Below are 23205 nucleotides of genomic sequence, written 5' to 3'. Positions count from 1 at the left end.
CAAACACACCAGGTGTGCACATTTTCAAATTAAACAGATGAGCTATTTTAAATGCTTATTGCCAAACTTAAAAGATCGTAACCATTACTATTTTTTAAAAAAAACTTTAGAAAGCAATTTTTTAATTCTTTGTACCTTTAAGTCCTTGGCTCTGATGGTCTGCTCCTCTGACCTTGATCTAATCATGACTATCTATGCCACTTAATTATAATAAAAAATCCTACATTGCACTCTAGATGGTAGATGCACTTTTTTCCCCCCTTCTTTGGTCACCTGCCAGTTCTCAAAATTACAGCAGTGGGAAGAAATGCAAATGAAGACTGTGCTTGACAGCTAAACATAATGGAATGCATGGTCCACATTTGAAAAGTTACCTTAAAATAAAAGGTAGGATATAAAAAATCATTTCTTTAAGGTCACCCATGGTTTTGAATTACAGCTTTGAGGAAGTTCCAATTTAGTTATCAGAGAGGAAGAAGCCAAAATAAGGATGATATACTTTTCTAGAGGGAGGACAGAGTTTTACTTCACCATAGTTGGGTGATTGTATAACTTTGAAAAAGAAAACAAAACAAAGCAAAACAACTCAAAAATATTCATTTTATAGAGTATTGTGTAAAGTAAACCACTGGTGAACATTTTATAATTTTACCTGCAGCTAATACAAATTTTTTCTTGTAACTGTCCAAAGAAAGGTTACCTTATCACATGTTAAAATATGTAGCATATGAACTACAGTAGTCTGGCAATAAACAGAGCTGATCAAATAGATTTGTATGAAGAATTGTAGTTCTTTATTCAGATGAATATATACTTTCAAATAGGAGATTAGGAGCAAATGGTCGGATGCTGAATATTTAGAAAATCTGAATACAAAAATTATGTATGAGCTTCCCTGTTGACTTAGAAAGTAAAGAATCTGCCTGCAATGCAGGAGACCCAGGTTTGATCCCTGACTTGGAAGAAGCCCTGGACTAGGAAATGGCAACCTGCTTCAGTATTGTTGCCTGGAAAATCCCATGGACATAACAGCCTGTAGGCTGCAGTCCATGGGTTGCAAGCAGTCAGACACGACTGAGTGACTAACACATTCACAAAAGAAGAATTATGTGACAATTACATACTCCAGAATATGCCGAAGTGGTCTTTTGACAAAAGTTTATACTTCCTTTACATTTTCCTCTTTTTTGCCTTTTGGGGCTGACAGAGAGGATCTCTGAGACATCTTTTTGCACAATGAACCCATTCCACAGGCTGCCAGGAGGCTGTGTACTGCCCCGCTGTGACTGACAGAACACAGAACTTGGAGAAACAAGGCCGAGGCTTCCAGGGCGATGTTGATGTTTTCTCTGTCTCACTGCCTCAGTACGTGGTGTAAAAAAAAACAAGCTCTAGCCTGAGAAAAGTAAGATCTGGGTTCTGGCTCCACATCAGCCACTGCCTGTGACGTCTTGGGCCTCTCATTAAATTCACTTAAGTCTCATCTTCTGCACTCAGTTTAACAATAACAAACACTAAGCATTTACTATATTCCAAGTATGTATACGACTCAGGAATTTTCTTTTATAATTAAATTTATTTATTTTTAATTGGGAGCTTCCCTTGTGGCTCAGGTGGTAAAGAATCCGCCTGAAGTGCGGGAGACCTGGGTTTGATCCCTGGGTTGGGAAGATCCCCTGGAGAAGGGAAAGGCTACCCACTCCAGTATTCTGGCCTGAAGAATTCCATGGACTGTATAGTCCGTGAGGTCACAGAGTCAGACACGACTGAGCGACTTTCACTGATTTTTAATTGAAGGACAATTGCTTTACAGTATTGTGTTGATTTCTGCCAAACTGACACATGAATTTTTAACTGTATTCAGATATAGATCATTTCAACACAACGTGCTAGGTGAAAAAGTAAAGCTCAGGATGGTACAAGAAATAAAGTCCATGGAGTATAGTCTGTAAACGGGAACACTGTGCCTTTCTTGCCCACCTCACTGGTATGGTGTGAAATGAAGTACAAGTGGTGAATGTGCTTAATTTTAAAAAATATAACTTCTTGCATTGCTATTAGTGGTAGCTGTATAGATAAGGGATAGAAATAGTGGTAACAGTGAAGGTACTACTGAAAGTAAAATATGTTAGAAATTAAGATCAGAGTTTTTTTAAACAAGAGAGATAATATGAACAGAGTGACTGATCAAAGAAAGAGAACAGAAATTCCAGAAATGCAAGTGGTGGTATACAGGAAGGTGGCACCTCAAAGCAGTGGGAAAAAATACACTTTTTAATAAGAGGCTGGATAATAAACGGTCATATGGAAAAAGATAAAATTGAGTTCACTTTTAAAGCTTATTCTAATACAATTTCCAAATGGGTCACAGATATAAAGGTAAATATATATACGCCAAAAAAAGTATGAATGAATTCTTTTATAATCTGAGAGTGAGGAAAACTTTTTCACCATAGTTCAAAATCTAGAAACATAAAGAAGATAGGCAAATTTGATTTCAAACATAAACTATGCAAAGACAAAGCAAATAGACAAAAGTCTTGTGCATGGAAGGTCTCCACAAGTGGCTCCAGGGCAAAGAATCCACCTGCAATGCAGGAGGCGTGGGTTCAATCCCTGGGTCAGGAAGATCTCCTGGAGAAGGAAATGGCAACTCACTCTAGTATTCTTGCCTGGGATATCCCATGGACAGAGGAGCCTGGTGGGCTACAGTCCACAGGGTCACAAAGAGTCAGACATGACTTAGCAACTCAACAACAGCGACAACTTGTAGTGCTGTTCATCACAGCACTATTTACAGCAGTAGACCATGGAGGCAACCTAGATGTCCATTGACAGATGAATGGATGAAGAAATTGTAGTACATATGTAAAATGGAATATTACTCAGCTATAAGGAGGAATGAATTTGAGTCAGTTCTAATGCAGGGGATGAACCTAAAGCCTATTATAAAGAGTGAAGCAAGACAGAAATATTGTATATTAATGCACATATATGGAATCTATGGGCTTCCCAGGTGACACTAGTGGTAAAGAACCCACCTGCCAATGCAAGAGACAAGATACGCGGGTTGAATTCCTGGGTTGGGAAGATCCCCTGGAGGAGGGAATGGTAACCACTCCAGTATTCTTGTTGGGTGAATCCCGTGGACAGAGAAGACAGGTGGGCTACAGTTCAGTCCACAGGGTCACTAATAGATGGCCTGATCATCGTTGGAAGACACTGAAGTTCACCTCATTAATTTGAAAACCTAAAAATAGAGGGAAAGAATTAGACACTTATAATCTTTTCCCTCAAGAAAATTAGAGATACCAAGTCAACATTTCACGCAAAGATGGGCTCAATAAAGGACAGAAATGGTAGAGACCTAACTGAAGCAGAAGATATTAAGAAGAGGTGGCAAGAATACACAGAAGAACTGTACAAAAAAGATCTTCACAACCCAGATAATCATGATGGTGTGATCACTCACCTAGAGCCAGACATCCTGGAACACGAAGTCAAGTGGGCCTTAGGGAGCATCACTACGACAAAGCTAGTGGAGGTGATGGAATTCCAGTTGAGTTATTTCAAATCCTGAAAGATGATCCTGTGAAAGTGCTGCACTCAATATGTCAGCAAATTTGAAAAACTCAGCAGTGGCCACAGGACTGGAAAAGGTCAGTTTTCATTCCAATCCCAAAGAAAGGCAATGCCAGAGAATGTTCAAACTACCCCACAATTGCACTCATCTCACACACTAGTAAAGTGATGTTCAAATTTCTCCAAGCCAGGCTTCAGCAATAGGTGAACCGTAAACTTCCAGATATTCAAACTGGTTTTAGAAAAGGCAGAGGAACCAGAGATCAAATGCCAACATCTGCTGGATCATCGAAAAAGCAAGAGAGTTCCAGAAAAACATCTATTTCTGCTTTATTGATTATGCCAAAGCCTTTGACTGTGTGGATCACAATAAACTGTGGAAAATTCTAGAAGAGATGGGAATACCAGACCACCTGACCTGCCTCTTGAGAAACCTGTATGCAGGTCAGGAAGCAACAGTTAGAACTAAACATGGAATAACAGCCTGGTTCCAAATTGGGAAAGGAGTATGTCAAAGCTGTATATTGTCACCATGTTTATTTAACTTATATGGAGAGTACATCATGAGAAATGCTGGGCCGGAAGAAGCACAAGCTAGAATCAAGATTGCTGGGAGAAATATCAATAACTTCAGATATGCAGATGACACCACCCTTATGGCAGAAAGTGAAGAAGAACTAAAGAGCTTCTTGATGAAAGTGAAAGAGAAGAGTGAAAAAGTTGGCTTAAAGCTCAACATTCAGAAAACTAAGATCACGGCATCTGGTCCCATCACTTCATGGCAAATAGATGGGGAATCAGTGGAAACAGTGGTTGACTTTATTTTTCTGGGCTCCAAAATCACTGCAGATGGTGACTGCAGTCATGAAATTAAAAGACACTTACTCCTTGGAAGGAAAGTTATGACCAAGCTAGATAGCATATTAAAAAGCAGAGACATTACTTTGTCAACAAAGGTCCATCTAGTCAAGGCTGTGGTTTTTCCAGCGGTCATGTATGGATGTGAGAGTTGTACCATAAAGAAAGCTGAGCGCCAAAGAATTGATGCTTTTGAACTGTGGTGTTGGAGAAAACTCTTGAGAGTCCCTTGGACTGCAAGGAGATCCAACCAGTCCATCCTAAAGGAGATCAGTCCTGGGTGTTCATTCGTAGGACTGATGCTGAAGCTGGAACTCCAATACTTTGGCCACCTGATGTGAAGAGCCGACTCATTTGAAAAGCCCGTGATGTTGGGAAAGATTGAGGGCAGGAGGAGAAGGGGATGACAGAGGATGAAATGGTTGGATGGCAACACTGACACGATGGACATGGGTTTGGGTGGACTCTGGGAGTTGGTGATGGACAGGGAGGCCTGACGTGCTGTGGTTCATGGGGTCACAAAGAGTCGGACATGACTGAGCAACTGAACTGAACTGAACTTCCTTTCCTTACACAAACTGTACTTCTGTGTAATGAAATAGTTATTAAGAATATATTTGAGCTAATAAAACTTCTCTTTATAGAATTTCTTATAGAATTATTTCAGCTAATAAAAGAAGAAGAAATATAGAATATCACCAACCTGCAACCCCCAATGGGATCTTAGATTTAGACAAAAATTATCAATGATACTGACCCTGAAAAAGCAGATAATGAGACAGTGTGAAGTACCTAACACCATCTGTGAAGGAATTTTGCCAAAAATGAAAATCTGAATCTGATCAAGGATCTATGTTTGTCAGACGTTTTAGGGGAAATAAAAAAGGAAAACCTTTGGATGACATTAAATGGATGTAATCAGCAAAATTCAGATTATGTGAGATGTTCAGATTTCTTAAGGAAAAAAATATTGAAAGGAGAGAAATAGAGATGAAGGGAAAACATATATGGTTTAAGGGACATAGCTGCCATTTGGAATATATGGGCCTTATTTGGATTTTATTTGAATAAATTATTAAAAAAAAACAAAATAAACAGATTTTAAAAGGGAAACAGAGATTTTTTAACAGATGCTTGATCATCTTAAGAAATTCTCTGTGTGCATTAATGACATTGTGATTATATTTTTCAAGTATTGAGCATATATATAGCTTCTTTTTATACACACACATATGAAGCACTGTAATATTTAGTTCTTGCTTCAGAACTACCAGTAGGGATGGGGAAAAAATGAGTAGAAATGAATTGAGAATCGTTGAAGCTGAGAGCTAGATAGAAGGGTTCATATATGATTTTTTTCTACTTTTGTTTATGCTTAAAATATTCCATTAGTAAAACTCTATTAATAAGGGAAAAATAAGATAGAGATTATTGATATTCTTATAGACTCTGTTGCTCTCAAGTGAAGTAAGTGACAGACTCTACAAATTCTCTGAGTTGAAAGTGAAATTATAGGGAATCTAAGAGGAAGAAGATGTGTTAAGAAAACCATAAAAACCAAAAAAAAAAAAGTAAAGTGAGATTTACTTACATTTTTCTGGCTGATAAATCAGGTTATAGTGCATCATATAAAGAGTTATCAGAGCCATAAGTGTGGACATAAAAGGAATAAGTGAAACCAGGGCCCAGGCCCCTGAGTGCTGGATATAAGATATTCCCAGAAAGACCACAGTTGCACTCAGGTTCATGATCCAATAAAACCTGGGAATCAGAAACAAAAATAAAATTGCCATTGAGTAGCTTCATATAATAATTGCTAATTTTAATTCTTTTAATAAACATGAGCTATAAAGTAGTAGTATATGAGCCAAACTAGATTTTGCAAATATTGTTTATTAGCTTTTTTTTTCAAATTCCATTTTTAAAATTTTTACAAAAATTTTCAAGGCTATTCTCTATTTATAGCTGTTACAAAACAGTGGCTCTATTCCCCATGTTGTACAAACACATCCTTGTAGGCTATCTTACATACAACAGCTTGTACCTCCCACTCCCCTAGCCTCTATAGTCCCCCACCCCATAACCACTAGTTCATTCTCTATATCTGTGAATCTGCTTCTCTTTTGTCATATTCACTAGTTTGTTGCATTTTTTAGATTCTATATATAAACAAAGTCATACAGTATTTGTCTTTCTCTATCTGACCTATTTCACTTGACAAAATACCCTCCAATTCCATCCATGTTGCTGCAAATGGCAAAATTTCTTTCTTTTTTATAGCGAGTAGTATTCCATTGTATGTATATACCACATCTCCTTTATTCATTCATCTGTTGATGGACATAGGTTGTTTCCATATTTTGGAAACTGTAAATAATGTTTCTATGAATATTGGGGTGCATGATTCTTTTCAAAATTAGTGGGGTTTTTTTGTTTTGTTTTTTCAGATATATATACCCAGAAGTGGAATTGTTGGGCTATATGGTAGTTCTATTTTTGATTTTTTGAGAAACCTCCATGCTGTTTTCCACAGTGGCTGTACCAATTTACATTCCCACCCCCAGTGCACAAGGGTTCCCTTTCTTCCACATCCCCACCAACATTTATTTGTGTTCTGTTTGTTGATAGATGTTCTGATGGGTGTGAAGTGATAGTAATATCTCATTGTGGTTTTGATTTGCATTTCCTTGATGATTAGACATGTTGAGCATCTTTTCATATGCCCGTTGGCCATCTGCATCTCTGTCTATTAGCTTTCTTATTAAATACATACTTATTAAGTGGAGTCTGGTTGCTCACTGCTCAAAAGCCAATAAAGAGGCAAAGTTGGAAGGAAGAAAAAATTGGTTTGTTTTGGGTGCCAGCAACTAGGGCAGGGGGCTTCCCTGGTGGCTCAGTTGGTAAAGAATTCGCCTGCAGTGCAGGAGACCCAGGTTTGATCCCTGGGTTGGGAAGATTACCTGGAGATGGAAATGGCAACCCACTCCAGTATTCTTGCCTGGGAAGAAAGTCCATGGGGTCACAATGAGTTGAACATGATAACCGGGGCAAGGGGAGAGCAGACTCCTGTCCAAAGGCTGACTCCCTTCCACTGACAATCAATAGGCAAGAGCTTTTATCGGCAGAGGAAGAAGCTACATATAGAAACAGTACAGTGAGTCTGACAGCCATCTTGAAATTGGTCATATGGTGGTCTGACCAATGTCATCTTGTCAATTTAAGTTTTGAATATGTATGCACCTGTGAAATGATCACTCCATTCAAAATCTTGAACATCTACTCTCCATAACTGACAAGAAAGTAATCAAATGTCAAATATGGTCATGCCGAGTAAGCTGACTGACTATTATCTACTAATAGTGATTTATTTATAATTATGCAGGGGAGGTACAAAGTTAGAGTCTTCTAGGACAATGGGATAGAGTCCCTTGGCTCTACCTCAGGTCATCTTTAATGCTTCTGCAAGCCGCACACTTGAACTGTGGCTGGTAGTAACAAAGAGAAGCTGGAGCTGCAAGCAATGTTATAGTCCTTTTTAATCTTTAAGAAACCCTGTTTCAAATGCTAAGTATTGAGGAGAAATCCAAGAGGACACTGTGAGACTCTTCAGTACACCACTGGGGAATGTAAACGGAATTACTCTAAAGAGGGTCAAGGAAAATTACAATTCTTCCAAGACTTACATCTTGTGAAATACAGTTATAAACCAAAGAATTATAGTGCTGAATACCTCTGTATAGGAAGAGATTTCACATAAAGTACTAAGTGTATTTTAACAAATGTCACCCAACCTATTTGATTGTATAATTTTCTAAAAGAATTGCCTAGTACAATCACATTTTATATATGTCTTTGTTGATCCATGGACAGGACAAGCCATAGATAATTAGGGGTGAAATTATATATGTATCAACTGTAAAAAAAATAAAAGAAATAAAAATCCACAGTCTTCAAATTCACCATTAAGACTCCTTTCATCTCATAGCTCACTAGCAAATTGAATATATAAAGCACCTCTCACACAGAAAGTCAGAGAGCAAAGCACTAAAGCAAAATAAATACCAGTGATTAAGGAAAATTGAAAGCAGCAGTAAAAATATGTTTCTTTAGTCTACTTTTAAACACAGACTGGGAACTGCAAATAATTGGGAGTATATATAAATGGCAATTTTTTTTTTTTTTTTTTGGTCTTCATGATTCCACAGTGTTGAATACAAATAAAGGGGAAAAAGCTTATTGCTGCAAAATTTAGCAAACCTTTCAGGATTAATAATTTTAAAATTCGCCATAATTTATTTAGTAATAATTTTTAAAGTCACTCAAATGTTTTGTCATTTTTTAGAATGACCAATTTTGACATGCTTCAGACTTATTTTAAGTTATTATAAGAGACACAATTTGAAATGGGCCTTCCATTCTACTTGAGAACATAATGAAAGAGGGGAGGAAAACTTTCAGGCATCCCAAGCCTTAACGGACAATTTTAAGAGTTCAGAGAGAATTTGTTATTCTTCATGGAACGATACGGAGATAATTCACCAGGATTATGGTGGCTCTTCACTGGGATTTGTGGCTCTTCAATGAGTTAAAATTGAACTGTTTAGAAGCATCAGTGTAACACTGGGGCACTGATTTCACGGTGGATGCGGTTGTCAGTCACTGCTCCTTCTAGCATAACCACTGGCCCATTCAGTTCAGTTCAGTTCAGTCGCTCAGTCGTGTCCGACTCTTTGCGACCCCATGAATCGCAGCACTCCAGGCCTCCCTGTCCATCACCAACTCCCGGAGTTTATGCAAACTCATGTCCATTGAGTCAATGATGCCATCCAACCATCTCATCCTCTGTCGCCCGTTCTCCTCCTGCCCTCAATCTTTCCCAGCATCAGGGTATTTTCCAGTGAGTCAGCTCTTTGCATTTGGTGACCGAAGTATTGGAGTTTCAGCTTCAACATCAGTCCTTCCAATGAACACCCAGGACTGATCTCCTTTAGGATGGACTGGTTGGATCTCCTTGCAGTCCAAGGGACTCTCAAGAGTCTTCTCCAACACCACAGTTCAAAAGCATCAATTCTTTGGCGCTCAGCTTTCTTTATAGTCCAACTCTCACATCCATACATGACTACTGGAAAAACCACAGCCTTGACTAGACGGATCTTTGTTGGCAAGAGTAGCGTCTCTGCTTTTTTTGAAGTACTTCAAATAATCATCTAGCTGACATGAACTTGGAGAAAGAGAGACCAGAGGCAGTTTTGCAGTTTCTACTTAAAATTATTGGATTATAATTGATTTACAATGCTTGTGTTGGTTTCAAGTATACAGCATAGTGAATCTGTTAAATAGTACATATATTCATTCTTTCTCAGATTCTTTTCCCACATGGGTTATTACAGAATATTGAGTAGGATTCCCTGTGCTATACAATAGGTCCTTGTTGATTATCTATGATATAAATATAGTAGTGTGGGCTTCCCAGGTGGCTTAGTGTTAAAGGACCTGCCTGCCAATGCAGGATCCAGGTTTGAGCCTTGGTCAGGGAGATCCCTTGGAGAAGGAAATGGCAAGCCACTCCAGTATTCTTGCTTGGGAAATCCCATGAACAGAGGAGCCTGAAGGGCTACAGTCCATGGGGTTGCAGAAGAGTAGGACATAACTGACCAGTTAAGCAACAGTAATATAGTATTATCTGTGTGTTCATCCCAAGCTCCTAATTTATCCCTCCCTGCTAAGTTTCCCCTCTTTAACTGTAAGTTTCTTTCCAAAATTAATGAGTCTGTTTTTGTTTTGTAAATAAATTCATTTATATTTTTTTTTTCTACTTTTCATCTGTAAGCATTTTTCAACAATGCTATTAAAGAAGAGACAGCTTAATAAAAGACGATCATTGATTCTGGTGGACAGGCAGCACGATTAAAGTAAAAGGTTTATTTTTAATTAAGAAATTCGGGGGAACGCGTCATCCTCTTTCTTTGCTGTCCCTGCCTCTCACTCTTCTAACTTGCTCTCATTCCCTTTCTGTCTTTATTTTCCTTTCTTCTGTCAACATCCCAATTTTAACAGTTGTTAATGTTGTTGAAGAGAAAACCAGGCCCAAAATAATGTCACTTGGGCTAAAGTTCATGATATCAAACTTAGACTTAGATACATGACTTACTAGAAGTTTTGAGCCTCCCTAGAAATGTAATCAACCAGTCTGGAATGTTCTGGTCAGCATCAATGAAGTCATCTGTCTTGTGAACCCCTCCATCCCTCAGGAGAAAAAGCAGCAACCTATGTGGTATAACCCTTGCCATTCCCTTCCCAACACCCACCCACAAAAGAAGATTTCCTGGCCCCAAAATAATGCTTTCTTTTCTTTTGCTAATAGTTCTCTTGCCCCACCCTTCTTCCTACAAAAGCCTTCCAGTTTGTACAATCCTTCAAAGCACTCTTTCGGTTGTTAGAAAAGATGCTCCCCAATTCATGAATGACCTAATAAAGCCCACTAGGTCTTCAAAATTACTCTGTTGCTTTTTTTTTTTAAAAAAAGGTGTATCATTTTCTGAGTTCAAGATATTTGAACCACTGCATGTTTATTGATGACAATAAGTCACTATTGATGCATCTACAGCTTAAAAGCCACCACACAGGCCTAAAGAAAAAGCGGGAAGCTGCAGGATCAGTAAGATATGTAAGAGATTTCTTTCTTTTTTTTTTCCTTTTCTCAGTACTGTTTAGTTTGTCATTGCATGTTAAGAGAGGAATTCTGAGTGTATTTTCTGAATGCTGACAATTTTGGCAAAGATAACAGAGGAGGTGCCTGTTGTTACTACGGTGAGTGGGCACATTTGTTAAACTTGGCTGGAGCCCAGGCAAATAGAATTTTGGAAGGTCTAGTGGTTTTTTTTAAAAAACTGTTTATAAGCTATTCCTCAGTATTCAACTTAGAAGATATTCTGAGTGCAAGCATACCTTGAAGATATCAACACTATGGGTCTGGTTTCAGACCACTAAGATATAACAGGGGGCATGAAGTTTTTGGTGCAAAAACTTCTTGGTTTCTCAATGTATATAAAAGTTATGTTTACACTACGCATTAAACTATGCATTAAACATGCAATAGCATTATGCCTAAAAAAATAATGTGCTTACCTTAATTTAAAAATATTTTATTGTTAAATAATACTAACCGTCATCTGAGCCTTGAGTGCACGATGGTAGTAACATCAAGGGTCACTGATCACAGATCACCGTAATAAATAAAATAATAATAATGAAGTTTACATACTGTGAAAATTATCAGATGCTTCAGAGACACAAAGTCAGCAAAGGCTGTTGGAAAAAATGGCACCAATAGACTCGCTACACACAAGGTTGCCATTAACTTGCAATTTGTAAATTTTATAAAATTCACAATTCATAAAAATTTATACATTTTTGAACTTAAAAATTCTATTCCCTGTGAAGCACGATAAAGGAAAGCAATAAAAAGAGTTATATCCATGTTAATGAGTACTAATAAGAAATGAGTTCTAATAAGACTATGCCAAGAGCTGTTTTGATTTTGTTAGCTGAAATGTGTCTTGTACATTATGATTTTACCATTGCAAAATTGTGCAATTTCATATTTTGTTTTTCTCCTCAAGGATTAGGCAGGATTTCTCAATCAGGTAGATTTCTGGAGTGGTAAAGAAAAACTGTTATGAATCATCAAAATTTTCTGAAGCATCTTGGTACAAAATAAGTGCTTCCATTAGTGTTTAGCTCCATTTCATTTCAAGAATCCAGACGACGTGTGGAATTCTCTTTTCTTAAGTCTCTGGAACTGTTTTCAAAATTCTGAAGCACTTGGTAAAAATGCACATTGCCCAGCTACGCTCCCAGAAAATTCTGATCTGAGAAATTGGAGGTAGGGACATGGGTAATGTTTTTTGTTTGTTTGCTTTGTTTTTTAATTAATTCTTATCGACGTATAGTTACTTTACAATGTTGTGTTAATTACTACTGTACTGCAAAATGAATCAACCATACACATACATGTACCCTCTCCCTTTTGAATTTCCTTCCCATTGAAGTCATCACACTGCATTAAGTAGGGTTATGGGAAACACTTTTTAACAAAATCCTCAAGTGGTTCTTAAAATCAGGCAACACTGCTTGAGAACAGTGGTTCTCAAACCTAACTACTTAGGCAGCTTAAAAAAAAAAGCCTCGTCTCTGGTTCCCACCTCAAATTAACACAATCAGAATTTCTGGTGGCTGGGTCCAGGTATCAGTAATTTTAAGCTTTCCTGGACATCTAGGTTTGAGAATCACTTCTCTCAGACAATACTCTAATACTCCCTGGTGGCTTGGCTGGTAAAGAATCCACCTGAAATGCAGGAGACCCAGGTTTGATCCCTGGGTTGGGAAGATGCCCTGGAGAAGGGAATGGCAACCCACTCCAGTATTCTTGCCTGGAGAATCCCATGGACAGCGGAGTCTGGTGGGCTACAGTCCATGGGGTTACAAAGAGTCAGACGCAACTAAGTGACTAATTTCACTTTCTGTCAGACAATATTTTAGTAAAATATTACAACAGGTTTGAAAAAAAGGCTGTGGGATAATAATTTTTTACCTCTAGTGTTTTCCTAAGATAAAAAATATTAAATTTGAGTAAGTATTTTAAATCAGAACACTTTAATAGGAGACATATATTATGTAGAGTCAAACTGAGTACCAGATAATCAAAATTTCAGGGATGGAATAATTCAGTCTCTAGACTTTTACAAGAAAATTACCAATACACTATTTGAGCCTTTACAGCATGTAGAATTCACTCTGGTAACTGGTTCACAAGAGACTATACTATGCAGTCGGGATGCAAATTATCAGGAGAAGTAAGTAGAGATATGAGTGAGTGAATGTTAGTTGCTCAGTCATGTCTGACTCTCTGCGATCTCATAAACTGTAGCCCACCAGGCTTGTCTGTCCATGGAATTCTCCAGGCAAGAATACTGGAGTGGGTTGTTATTCTTCTCTAGGGATCTTCCCAACCCAGAGATCGAACCTGGGTCTCCTGCATTGTGGACAGAATCTTTACCATCTGAGCCACCAGGGAAACCCAAAGTAGAGATGAGAGGGAGCAAGATTTAAGTTTAACTGTGGTAGGATTTAAAATTACAGTCATGAACAGACTTAATTATTCACCACTCAGTTTGCTTCCGGAAAAGATTCTGCACAGGTGTATTTGTTTATATGATCTCCAGTATGGTAACTCTTATACCTCAGAGTTTGGAAAACGCTGAAAGAGCCAGGTTCAGTTCTGGATGATGGCACAAGGAGAAGTTGGCAGATTATTATGCCTCTTGATTTCAGGGAGCTTAGCTTTATTCTTTCAATGAGGTACATATTTGAGGATGATCCAGTACCAGATGGTGATGTTGGCTGGGAGAGGTTTTCTCACCTACGTTTGGCAGCTCCACTCGGAAGTGCTTTCAATGCCTGAGACTTCCAGTCTCCACTATTTCACATGATCATTGGGAAGCGTTAGGTGGTAGAGATGCAATGACACATCTCATTAAGGGCCCCGTAACTATGAACATCTGACATCTGTGCTGAAACCGGAACTGAATGTAACCTTCAAGTGGTGGATTCAAGTGGTGTGTTGCTTTTTCAAAAGCCACTACTGAAATTTATTATATTAACCAGGCTTGTAATTTCTAGGGGCATTTTTGATTTGAAGAAATAGATGATAAATCAATAGACTGCTCATTTTAAAGATGACCTTCTCCTAAATGGCCTTCCTCTTTCCCAGAAGTTGGAAGATGACTTTAGCTGACGACTGATTTGTCATTGAATAACACTGGTCATAGCTACCTGATTTGAATACCTATAATGTGCCATGGTATTTTGCATAAAAATTCCACAACAGCACTCCAAGGCATCCACATTCTGTGGTTGAGGGACCCGGGGCTTTGCGAGGTGAAGAAACTTGCCGAAAACCGTAAGACACCTAAGTGACACAGCCAGGTTCCTGCCAGCTGTCTGGCTGCCCAGCAAGAGTTCTATCCATTTTGCCACCAACCCCTGCAGTACGTACAAGAATAGAATGAACATTCATTTCTATAAACTGCAACAAGCAGCTGTTCATAAAAGTTTTTCCATAGTTTAGTATTTGAACTGAGAAAGAAAAAACAACCATCCCTTCGAGGAGCTTATTATTTCTGCAGTCTTTCATCATGTTAAAGAATAACACTCTATGATTCTTTATATCCCTTTCTCAGAGCCCTTAATTTTAAAAAATGTTGCATGATCCCTTTATCCGAGATTTTAATGAAATCAGAAAATAATAAGTAACCCAATCTAAAGGTGTTCATCTTAAATGTGGCCTGGCTGCAGAAATTCATTTTCACCCCATCCCTCATCTCCCTTTCCAATGTCCTAAAGCACAAACCCATTGGGTGTCCCCTCCATTTCCCCGAGGAAATATTTCATTCATATAATGTCTCCTTTGTAATCAACGCTGAGAAATGTCACTTTGATTAAACACAACTCTGAATGACTAAGACCACAGTACAATAAATTCTCCAGAGCTATCTTTCAGAACAACTGATTGCTCTCTAGTCTTAATCCTCCAGAGTCTTATTTAATCAAAATGATGTTGCTAATTAAGGATTAAAACCTCCGAATAGAATAAAAAAGAAAGATTTTTCTTTCTCCTTTGGGCAGGTCAAGGAGGCAGAATTTGCTGTAAGGAAGTAAAGAGTTCCTTCCACCTTTGGTAAAATAGCATTATTCTCTTTCATCTGGACTTAATCCAAAATAGGCCTGAGTGCTTTGTAATATTAATATAATATGGCAGAAGGGTGGGGAGAAGGAAAGGAAGGAAGAAAGAAAGACAGAAAGAAAAAAATGAACTGTCTCAGATAGTTACATGTAATAATATCTAAATAATATGTATTATAATTTTTTCATTTAATGCTTTAATATGAGTTCTCTTTAGACATTTTGTCTGATGCTATTTCTACTTTGCTTTTATCTATTGCTAACACTGGGGGAAAAGACAATATTTTAGAAAAATGTTGCTAGCTCATTCCACAGAGAAGAGGAAGAAAGACAACATATCTCAGATATATCTGATATCCACTGATGAATGACAGTAACAACAAAGTTCTCTACTAATTGTTGAACTATTTTTTCTTAAGATCAAAATTTCAATTTTTTCTTGAGTTTGCATTTGATAATTAAAATTGGTTCTTTAGAAATCCATAACACTGTAAAAGAACAAACTGGGAGAGAAAGACTCATAGAAATGTGGTTTGATTTCTAGGGACTAGAAATTCTGTCAGTTGCTGGGGGTGAAGTGAATGTGAAATAGAGATGTTGGTTGATGCTTTAATGGATATTTAAGAAGTAAAATTCTTCTTCCATCCTTCTCATCTTCTTGCTGAATTTATAATCCCTGTTGAATTAGTCTATTACAATGTAGACATAACTAAGAAAAACAACTTATTGATTACTTATTGATTAGTACTATGTGCCATGTTCTCTGCCAGCAATATACGTATTATTACCTCTAAGAAAATCCAAGGAGAGGTATTATGATAAGCCTTCAGAAATGGTTAAGCTCATAAAGAATAAATGGCATGACTAAGATCAGGCAATTTTGTAGAGATGAGATTTCCACCAAGGCCTGTTTGGCTCCAAAAGCATCTTCTATTCAATATGACACACCATCTCACACTTGTTTACGTGGAGGACAAATTCATCAATGTGTTTCAAAAAGGTGCCGGTAAGCTGAATTGGTCTATACCCGACTCATAGGTCCCCAGGACTACTGGCTTAATCACTGTCACAGGTATTATCTCACTGTCACCCAGCCCGATCAATGGCAAAGACTGAATGACTGCCATCAAAATGGAACCAGAGAGCAAACAATGAGAAATGCACAAAGGGAAAAGGATGTCATAAGCCTGTTTTCTCTCCTAGCTAGTGCTACTTACCAGTTAAAAAGGGATGTTCGTTTCTGGAATCCACACTCCTGAAGGCTGTAAGCACCCAATGGACAGACTATAGCTCTGATTCCTCCTGTGCCGAGACAGATGGCCAACAGTGCTACGTGAAACAGCCTCCTCTTCTCTTTTTTGGGTACGTTGTTAATCAGATGGTGAGTGCCTATGTAGAAATCCTCCAAGGGAAAGGCAGCCACAGATAATAAAGCAGAGCCTGTAGATGGAGGAAAAGATAAATAAATATGCATAGACCACTGACTCACCAAAGCACACCAGAAATAAAGTTTTTCTTCTGAATGTAGCCTCGTCTTGTGACAATCTTGTTAAAATATTAATCATGGCAATTCTGGAGGTAATATAATTTTCCTAAAAGTAAATATTTCCCTCAATATGTGTTTTTAATGAATCCAGAGTCCTAGTTTATTTTTCCCTCAAACTCAAACCACCTCTCAGAATGTATAAACAAATCATGTCCATTTTAGAGGAACTTTTTATTTTGTATTGGGGTATAACCAATGAACAATGTTGTGATAGTTTTAGGTGAATAGCAAAGGCACTCAGCTGCACATATACACACACTGCTATGTTTAAAATAGATAATCAACAAAGACCTATTGTACAGCACATGGAACTCTGCTCAGGCTTATGTGGGAGCCTGGATGGGAGGAAGGTTTTTGGGAGAACAAATCAAGTCCATTTTAACAAAATTAAAACAATTCAGAAACACTTGATGTGAGATACTAAAGATGTCTGCACTCCCACCCCTCAAAGAAAACCACCTTTCACAAGGGTTATTTGTTCTTAATCAATAGAGAGAGAAAACGCTATGATCTTAGGCAACTCAGAAGCCTGTTAAAGAAAACTTTTTTGGGGGTGTTTTTTTTTAGCATGAATTGCTTATATTTTTCTTTTTAAAATTTTTTATTGGAATATAGTTACTTTACAATATTGTGTTAGTTTCCACTGTATAGCAAAGTGAATCAGCTCTAGGTATACATATACATATATTCCCTGTTTTTTGGATTTCCAAATGTCCATCAACAGAGGAACAGATAAAGAACATGTGGTACATATATACAATAGAGTATTACTCAGCCATATAAAGGAATGAAATTGGGTCATTTGTAGAGGCACATATGAACCTAGAGACTATCATACAGGGTGAAGAAGTCAGAAAGAGAAAAACAAATAACATATATCAACACATATATGTGGAATCTAGAAAAATGATATAGATGATCTTATCTGCAAAGGTGATTGGCAATGATGTATATGTACACTACTATGTAGTCTGTTACCAAGTTAAAAAGAGTAAATCATGCTTAAATGCCTCCTCATCAGAAAATATTGCCTGATACAGAAGAGCAGCCTTGTCACTATCTAGTCTGTCCTGTCCACTTCCCCAGCTTTATTTTTCATCATTGTACATTGCTGCTGCTGCTGCTAAGTCGCTTCAGTCGTGTCCGACTCTGCGACCCCATAGACGGCAGCCCACCAGGCTCCCCCATCCCTGGGATTCTCCAGGCAAGAACACTGGAGTGGGTTCACTGTACATTACCACCCAACAAAATAGCTATTTCTTGATTTTCTCCTGTCCCATTTGAAAAAGTTAGCTTCATAAGAAAAGAGACTGCCTTCTTCTCTGTTACATTCCAGAACCTGGAACAATGCCTAGTAGTCAATGAGAAACATTTATGGAATGGTGAATGAATATTTGCCATGCAGTGACTTAGTTTATGTTTCACAGAACTGAAGCAGTTTCCAAGTTTGAATCACACAATGATTGATTCAGTGACTGCTACTTGACCATCTGATGGAAATGTGCACAGGCTGAATACCTGCTACCCATCATTTCCTCGTCATCTCCCCCATCACCCCAAACTGCATTTCTGCTGCACTGGTTGGTTTTGATGAACTGCCTTCCTAAGTTCTTCAACTCAGAACTTGGAGTTAATTTCTGTCCTTCCATCATATTTGTGCCTTTATTTTGTTAATGAGTTTTTTTTTTATGGTTTTAAGTTCTTTCCTGGATTGATACTTCTCCATCACCTAGACCAGCATCCTGAGATTTTCTGTTCTCTCTCTAACCTCTCACTGTGATTGTTTATTGAAAGATTTCCCTAATATGTTAATTTTATCTTTAATAACTCCTTTGTGTCTAGAAGACCACCTTGAGCTTCACAGTCTAAATTTCTAAACTGTTCATCAACTTGGTCTCTATACCTTATCAAACAAACTTGATATTTTCCCAACATTGCTTGCAATCACTTTGCTTCCCAAATTTTAAGGATATATTTCTTTCTTTGCTATGTAAAGTAGCACAGGATAGTGTTAAATTCACTCATTTTTTAAAGCAGGTAACCATAGCTCATAACATCGAAATTATGTATTCAAATACAATCTTAATTACTATATGACTAATTAAAAGACCTTTTTTCATGAAAATATTTCTCAGTTATTCTACATGAACTTCAAAACACCTTTTTAGCACATTTCATTTTAATTGTGAAGCAAATGAACGTCACATTTCACATAGAATTTGTCACAAATTTGGGCTTGTGATAGAAAGGGGGGAAAGGAGGGCATTCTACAAAAGACAGACATTTGAAGAGATAATTAATATAAAATATAATCACTGCAATGATAAAGGTATCAAAGCAACTTCTAACACACACATAGAGACACACATACATACATACATATTTCCTAGTACCTCTCAAAGTATACAGAGAATAAAATAAATTGAAACAACATTCTAGGCTCATTTATTACACTCTATACTAACAACAAGGTGGGAATAACATAAATCAAGCATTCTAATAAAAATCCACTAAAATAAGTTGTAAAACAATCCAGTCAGAAGTGGACACTCACCTAGAAAATGCAGAAATAAGCAAATATGGACCAGTTTGTTTCTTCCTAGGCAGACATCAGCAAGCCAATCTGCAAAGACCCGGGTAAGGATTGATGCTCCAATAAAGCACAGGTTCAAAACGGCGGCCTGGTAATTGCGATAACCAAGCTTGACAGTACAGAAGGGAATCATATTGCAGACGACTTCGAAGAAAACGAACCTCTCACACAGCTCTGCTAGAAGCAAACAGATTTCAACCTGAATTTTTTGCACAGAGTATGAGGAAAACAAATAACCAATATGTCTTATGGTTTTCTCCTTCTCGATGCTGTGACTTAAGGGTACCCTCTCATCAGTGATTTTAAAGCTTGTAACAGACATGACTACCCTCCTTGAATACTACTTACGTTAGTGGTTTGAACTTGGTGATTTTTGCCCCCATCCCTCTAATGAAAAAATAAATAAGATCTTTGCTTTGAATTTCACAACCATGCTGAAGTTTCATAAGGCTTTTTTTGCACGTTAATGCTCATTTTGATGATCCTAGAGAACATGAGAAGAGACATGAGTAGTTAAACCATGGTAGCTCAGTGTGGCCACATCTGATTTGTTTGTCTAATTACTTAGAGGCTAAATTAGGCTTTTCCTCCAAAATTTATATTGAATTACATGAATCCAGTTGCAAACATGTGGAAACTCATCTGCCTCAGGCTGATAAAGGTTTAAATACGGAGGCAGGAGAAGCAGTTTTTCAGGAGAATTTGAGCACTAGATCAAGAAATAATTTGAGCCTAATAATTTCTGATACTTTAATTAAAACAAGCCAGAACAGTACCAGGAGATAAAGCGCGAAAGGAAATCTGTTTGGAGGGGGCAGGATACCTTATCATTATTACATTTCTTGTTATTTTTGGTTGGAATTCTGATAAGAAAGCTAATTAGGTAACAAAAGTGCTAGTACATTTAGGTAACAAGCCGAGTTTGCAAGAAAGTAATTTAAGTGCACTAATGAAAGGAGAAATTTTTACACAAAAACCCTGTTCCTTTAAGTTGACCCCATGCCTGTAGAACAGCCTCTCAGAGGAAATCAGAATGAAAAGGTGCTATTTGATTCATTATTAGTCAGCAAGAGGGGTACAGCAGCTATCCTACACATGCTTTGGGGAATGTCGACTCTGGTATCACCCTGACCCTCCAGCTGGGTGAATGGATGTTAGCATTCTATTTTGGAAAGCAGAAGAGCACAAATTAAGCTAAAAAAGCAGCAGTAAAAAGAGAACATTTTAACAGTTAGGAGTTAGTTTAGCAGAAGGACATAGGAAGACAAGGGAATAGAATTATTGGGTCAAAGTCATAATAATTCAAAACATAGGGGGTGAGTACAGGAATGTTATTTTCATGTTGGAGTCGAAAGCAGAAGACTGACAAAGACTTTTGACTGCGATTCTTTGACCTGAGAGATTGGGTGCAAAATGCTTTGTGTTGACCTCCTCTAAGAGTCTCATGGGAATGGTGGGAACCAGCTCAGCATTACTTTCCCCACTTTGGTTAACAATGCCCTGTTTTTCCTTTGTGTGGAGTAATCATGCAATTTCTTATCCAAACTTACACATGTTTGTGAGCGAAATTGATGCTATTTATAGTTATTCCTGAAAAACAGGTACACATTGGGATTGTCTAGGGCAAACCCCAATGTGTGGTCCTCCTGTCTTTGAGGAATGACTTCCTTCTATTCCACGAGATCCTGGTGGGGCTTTCTTCTGGCCAAGAGAGATCAGCACATGGTCTAAGATGGTCCTTTAGCTGTTTCTCCACAAGGAATTTTAGTCATAAGTGGACTGATAAGATTAGACCTGGTGGAAGCTGAGTCTGATAGTACTACCCACTAGGGATTGTCCATATGCCCCTGACGGAAAGTTCTGGTTCATATTCTTCAGGAGGACATGGTTAGTTTTTCCTTCTGTAAAGGACTCAATTTCTTTCCTTAAGAAAAATCTTTATTGAATTGTTATGATACTGCTTCTGTTTTATGCGTTGGTTCTTTGGAGTGCCGTGTGGGGTATTAGCTCCCCGACCAGGACTTGAATCCACACCCCCTGTGCTGAAGGCACAGTCTTAACCACTGGACCACCAGGGAAGTCCCAGGACTCAATTTACAGTCAATTTTGGTTTAAATTAGACCCCTTTGATTTCTGTGGCTTACAAAGAACCCTCAGTGATACTGTTGCCTTTTTTTTTTTTTTCCCATCCCAGATGGAAGGGAAAGATGGTCCCCAGCCACTGGTTGATATATTAATATTTAGCCAGTACCTGACAAAAAACTCCTGCAGTGTGATTTCACAAGCAGGGTAGCACTGCCTCTTACTGGGGCCTGGTGATGATTGTGTTTGAATTCTTTGGCTCCTCTTGCCAAAGAATTGCATTCTTTGCCCATTCTTTGTCCTTGCATTCTTGCCCAAGGACATGACTCGGGTGGTGGGAACCTGTCACCAGGGGATGGTTACCAGGGAGTGTGCTCTGTCCCTAAGTCATGTCTGACTCTTGGCGACCCCATGGATGGTGGCCTGCCTGACTGCTCAGTCCATGGGATTCTGCAGGTAAGAACCCTGGAGCTGGTTGCCATTCCTTCTCCAGAGGATCTTCCTAATCCAGGGATTGAATCCTTGCCTCCTGCATTGGCAGGTGGATTATTTACCACGGAACCACCCGGGCTTCCTCAAAGCAACAGTATTTGCTGAGTAGGGTTGAAACAATAGGAAAGTACTTCTCAATACTGAGCTCAGAATGAACTTAAAGGACAAGTCCCAACTCCACTTGAGAATAACACTTGGCGGGAAATATTGAATACTGTTGTTATGAATACACTTGAGTCCTTAAGTGTATTCATAAGTGTAACTTAGGCATACTGCCTAAGTGTAACTTAGGCATACTTTAGCTTTATACAACCCTATCCTAACACCAACACTCTCAGGCTTGTTTTTTGTCCTTCCCCCTCCATGCCACCCTTAATAAAGTGACATTTTCCCCCATTATAGAGATAGGTATGCACATTAGATACAATTTGGAAAATGTCTAAAAATAGAAGAAAAAAAGAGTGAATCTTTTCGAAGCATTTCCTTTGATGTTGTCCCCTCTTGGCTAGTTTTTATTAGCAAGCTTTAAATATTTCAGTTGTATAATTGTATACAATTACTGTATAATATGTTTTCTATTCCTTTTGTAGGTAATGTTATAAGCAGTTTAACATGCCATTGTGAACTCCTTGTAAACATGAATTTTTATGGTTGCCTTAATAGACAGATACATGACTCACTTAACTATTCCTCCATTTTGGGTTAGTTACATTTGTCTCAGATCAGTTACATCAATTTTTCTTTAACTTTGGACCATGAACCCACATTTAAAAGAAAAAGCACTTTTATTGATAAAAATTTAATGAATATTTGTGCATAAAAGTTCTCATTCTCTGATTACAACTTTAGGCTAGTTTCTCAGAAATAACACCACTGGGTTATTAAAGTGTGGGAAAGTTTTTAGGCATCTTGATACTTAATGTCAAACTATAATACAAACTAGACGTGTTTTACAATTAAAGAATCTGTATCATTTTTGGAATGTAAACCTTTACTTATCATATTTAATAGAGGAAATTTATTATAATACATATTTATTATAGATATTTATATTATATATTTATAATATATATTATACATATAATACATATTTAATATATCTTATCTAATAGGGGAAATTAGTCAAAGCCCTATTTGATAACCTAATGACCAGCCATGATTTTTACTGAGCACCCAGAGCCTGAATGTATCAGATTCCACAAGGGTTTCATTGGAAATGTACCAGAAATGTAGGCCCTACTTTTAAGGAGATTTTTAACAATGCAGGGTTAAAAAGCATTTCTACAAAATATCCCCAAGTTGATTATAA

The 23205-nt window shown here is 37.8% G+C and overlaps 1 protein-coding gene across 1 annotated transcript in view; it reads right to left on the bottom strand.

Moving 5' to 3' along the window:
• The window catches only part of SLC15A5 (solute carrier family 15 member 5), a 90379-nt gene extending 70735 nt beyond the window's left edge, over window positions 1-19644 (bottom strand). The window contains exons 1-3 of the mRNA XM_065932600.1: window positions 19284-19644; window positions 16401-16623; window positions 6032-6201 (exon numbers count right to left, since the gene is read on the bottom strand). Coding sequence (XP_065788672.1) covers window positions 6032-6201; window positions 16401-16623; window positions 19284-19644 — 754 coding nt within the window. The remainder of the gene's footprint in view (window positions 1-6031; window positions 6202-16400; window positions 16624-19283) is intronic.
• Window positions 19645-23205: the final 3561 nt, after the last annotated feature.

This window comes from Muntiacus reevesi, chromosome 1 (assembly GCF_963930625.1).
Source record: "Muntiacus reevesi chromosome 1, mMunRee1.1, whole genome shotgun sequence".
Classification (NCBI taxonomy): domain Eukaryota; kingdom Metazoa; phylum Chordata; class Mammalia; order Artiodactyla; family Cervidae; genus Muntiacus; species Muntiacus reevesi.
The sequence above is the reverse complement of the archived record's forward strand: the minus strand, read 5'-3'. Positions and strand labels throughout refer to the sequence as shown.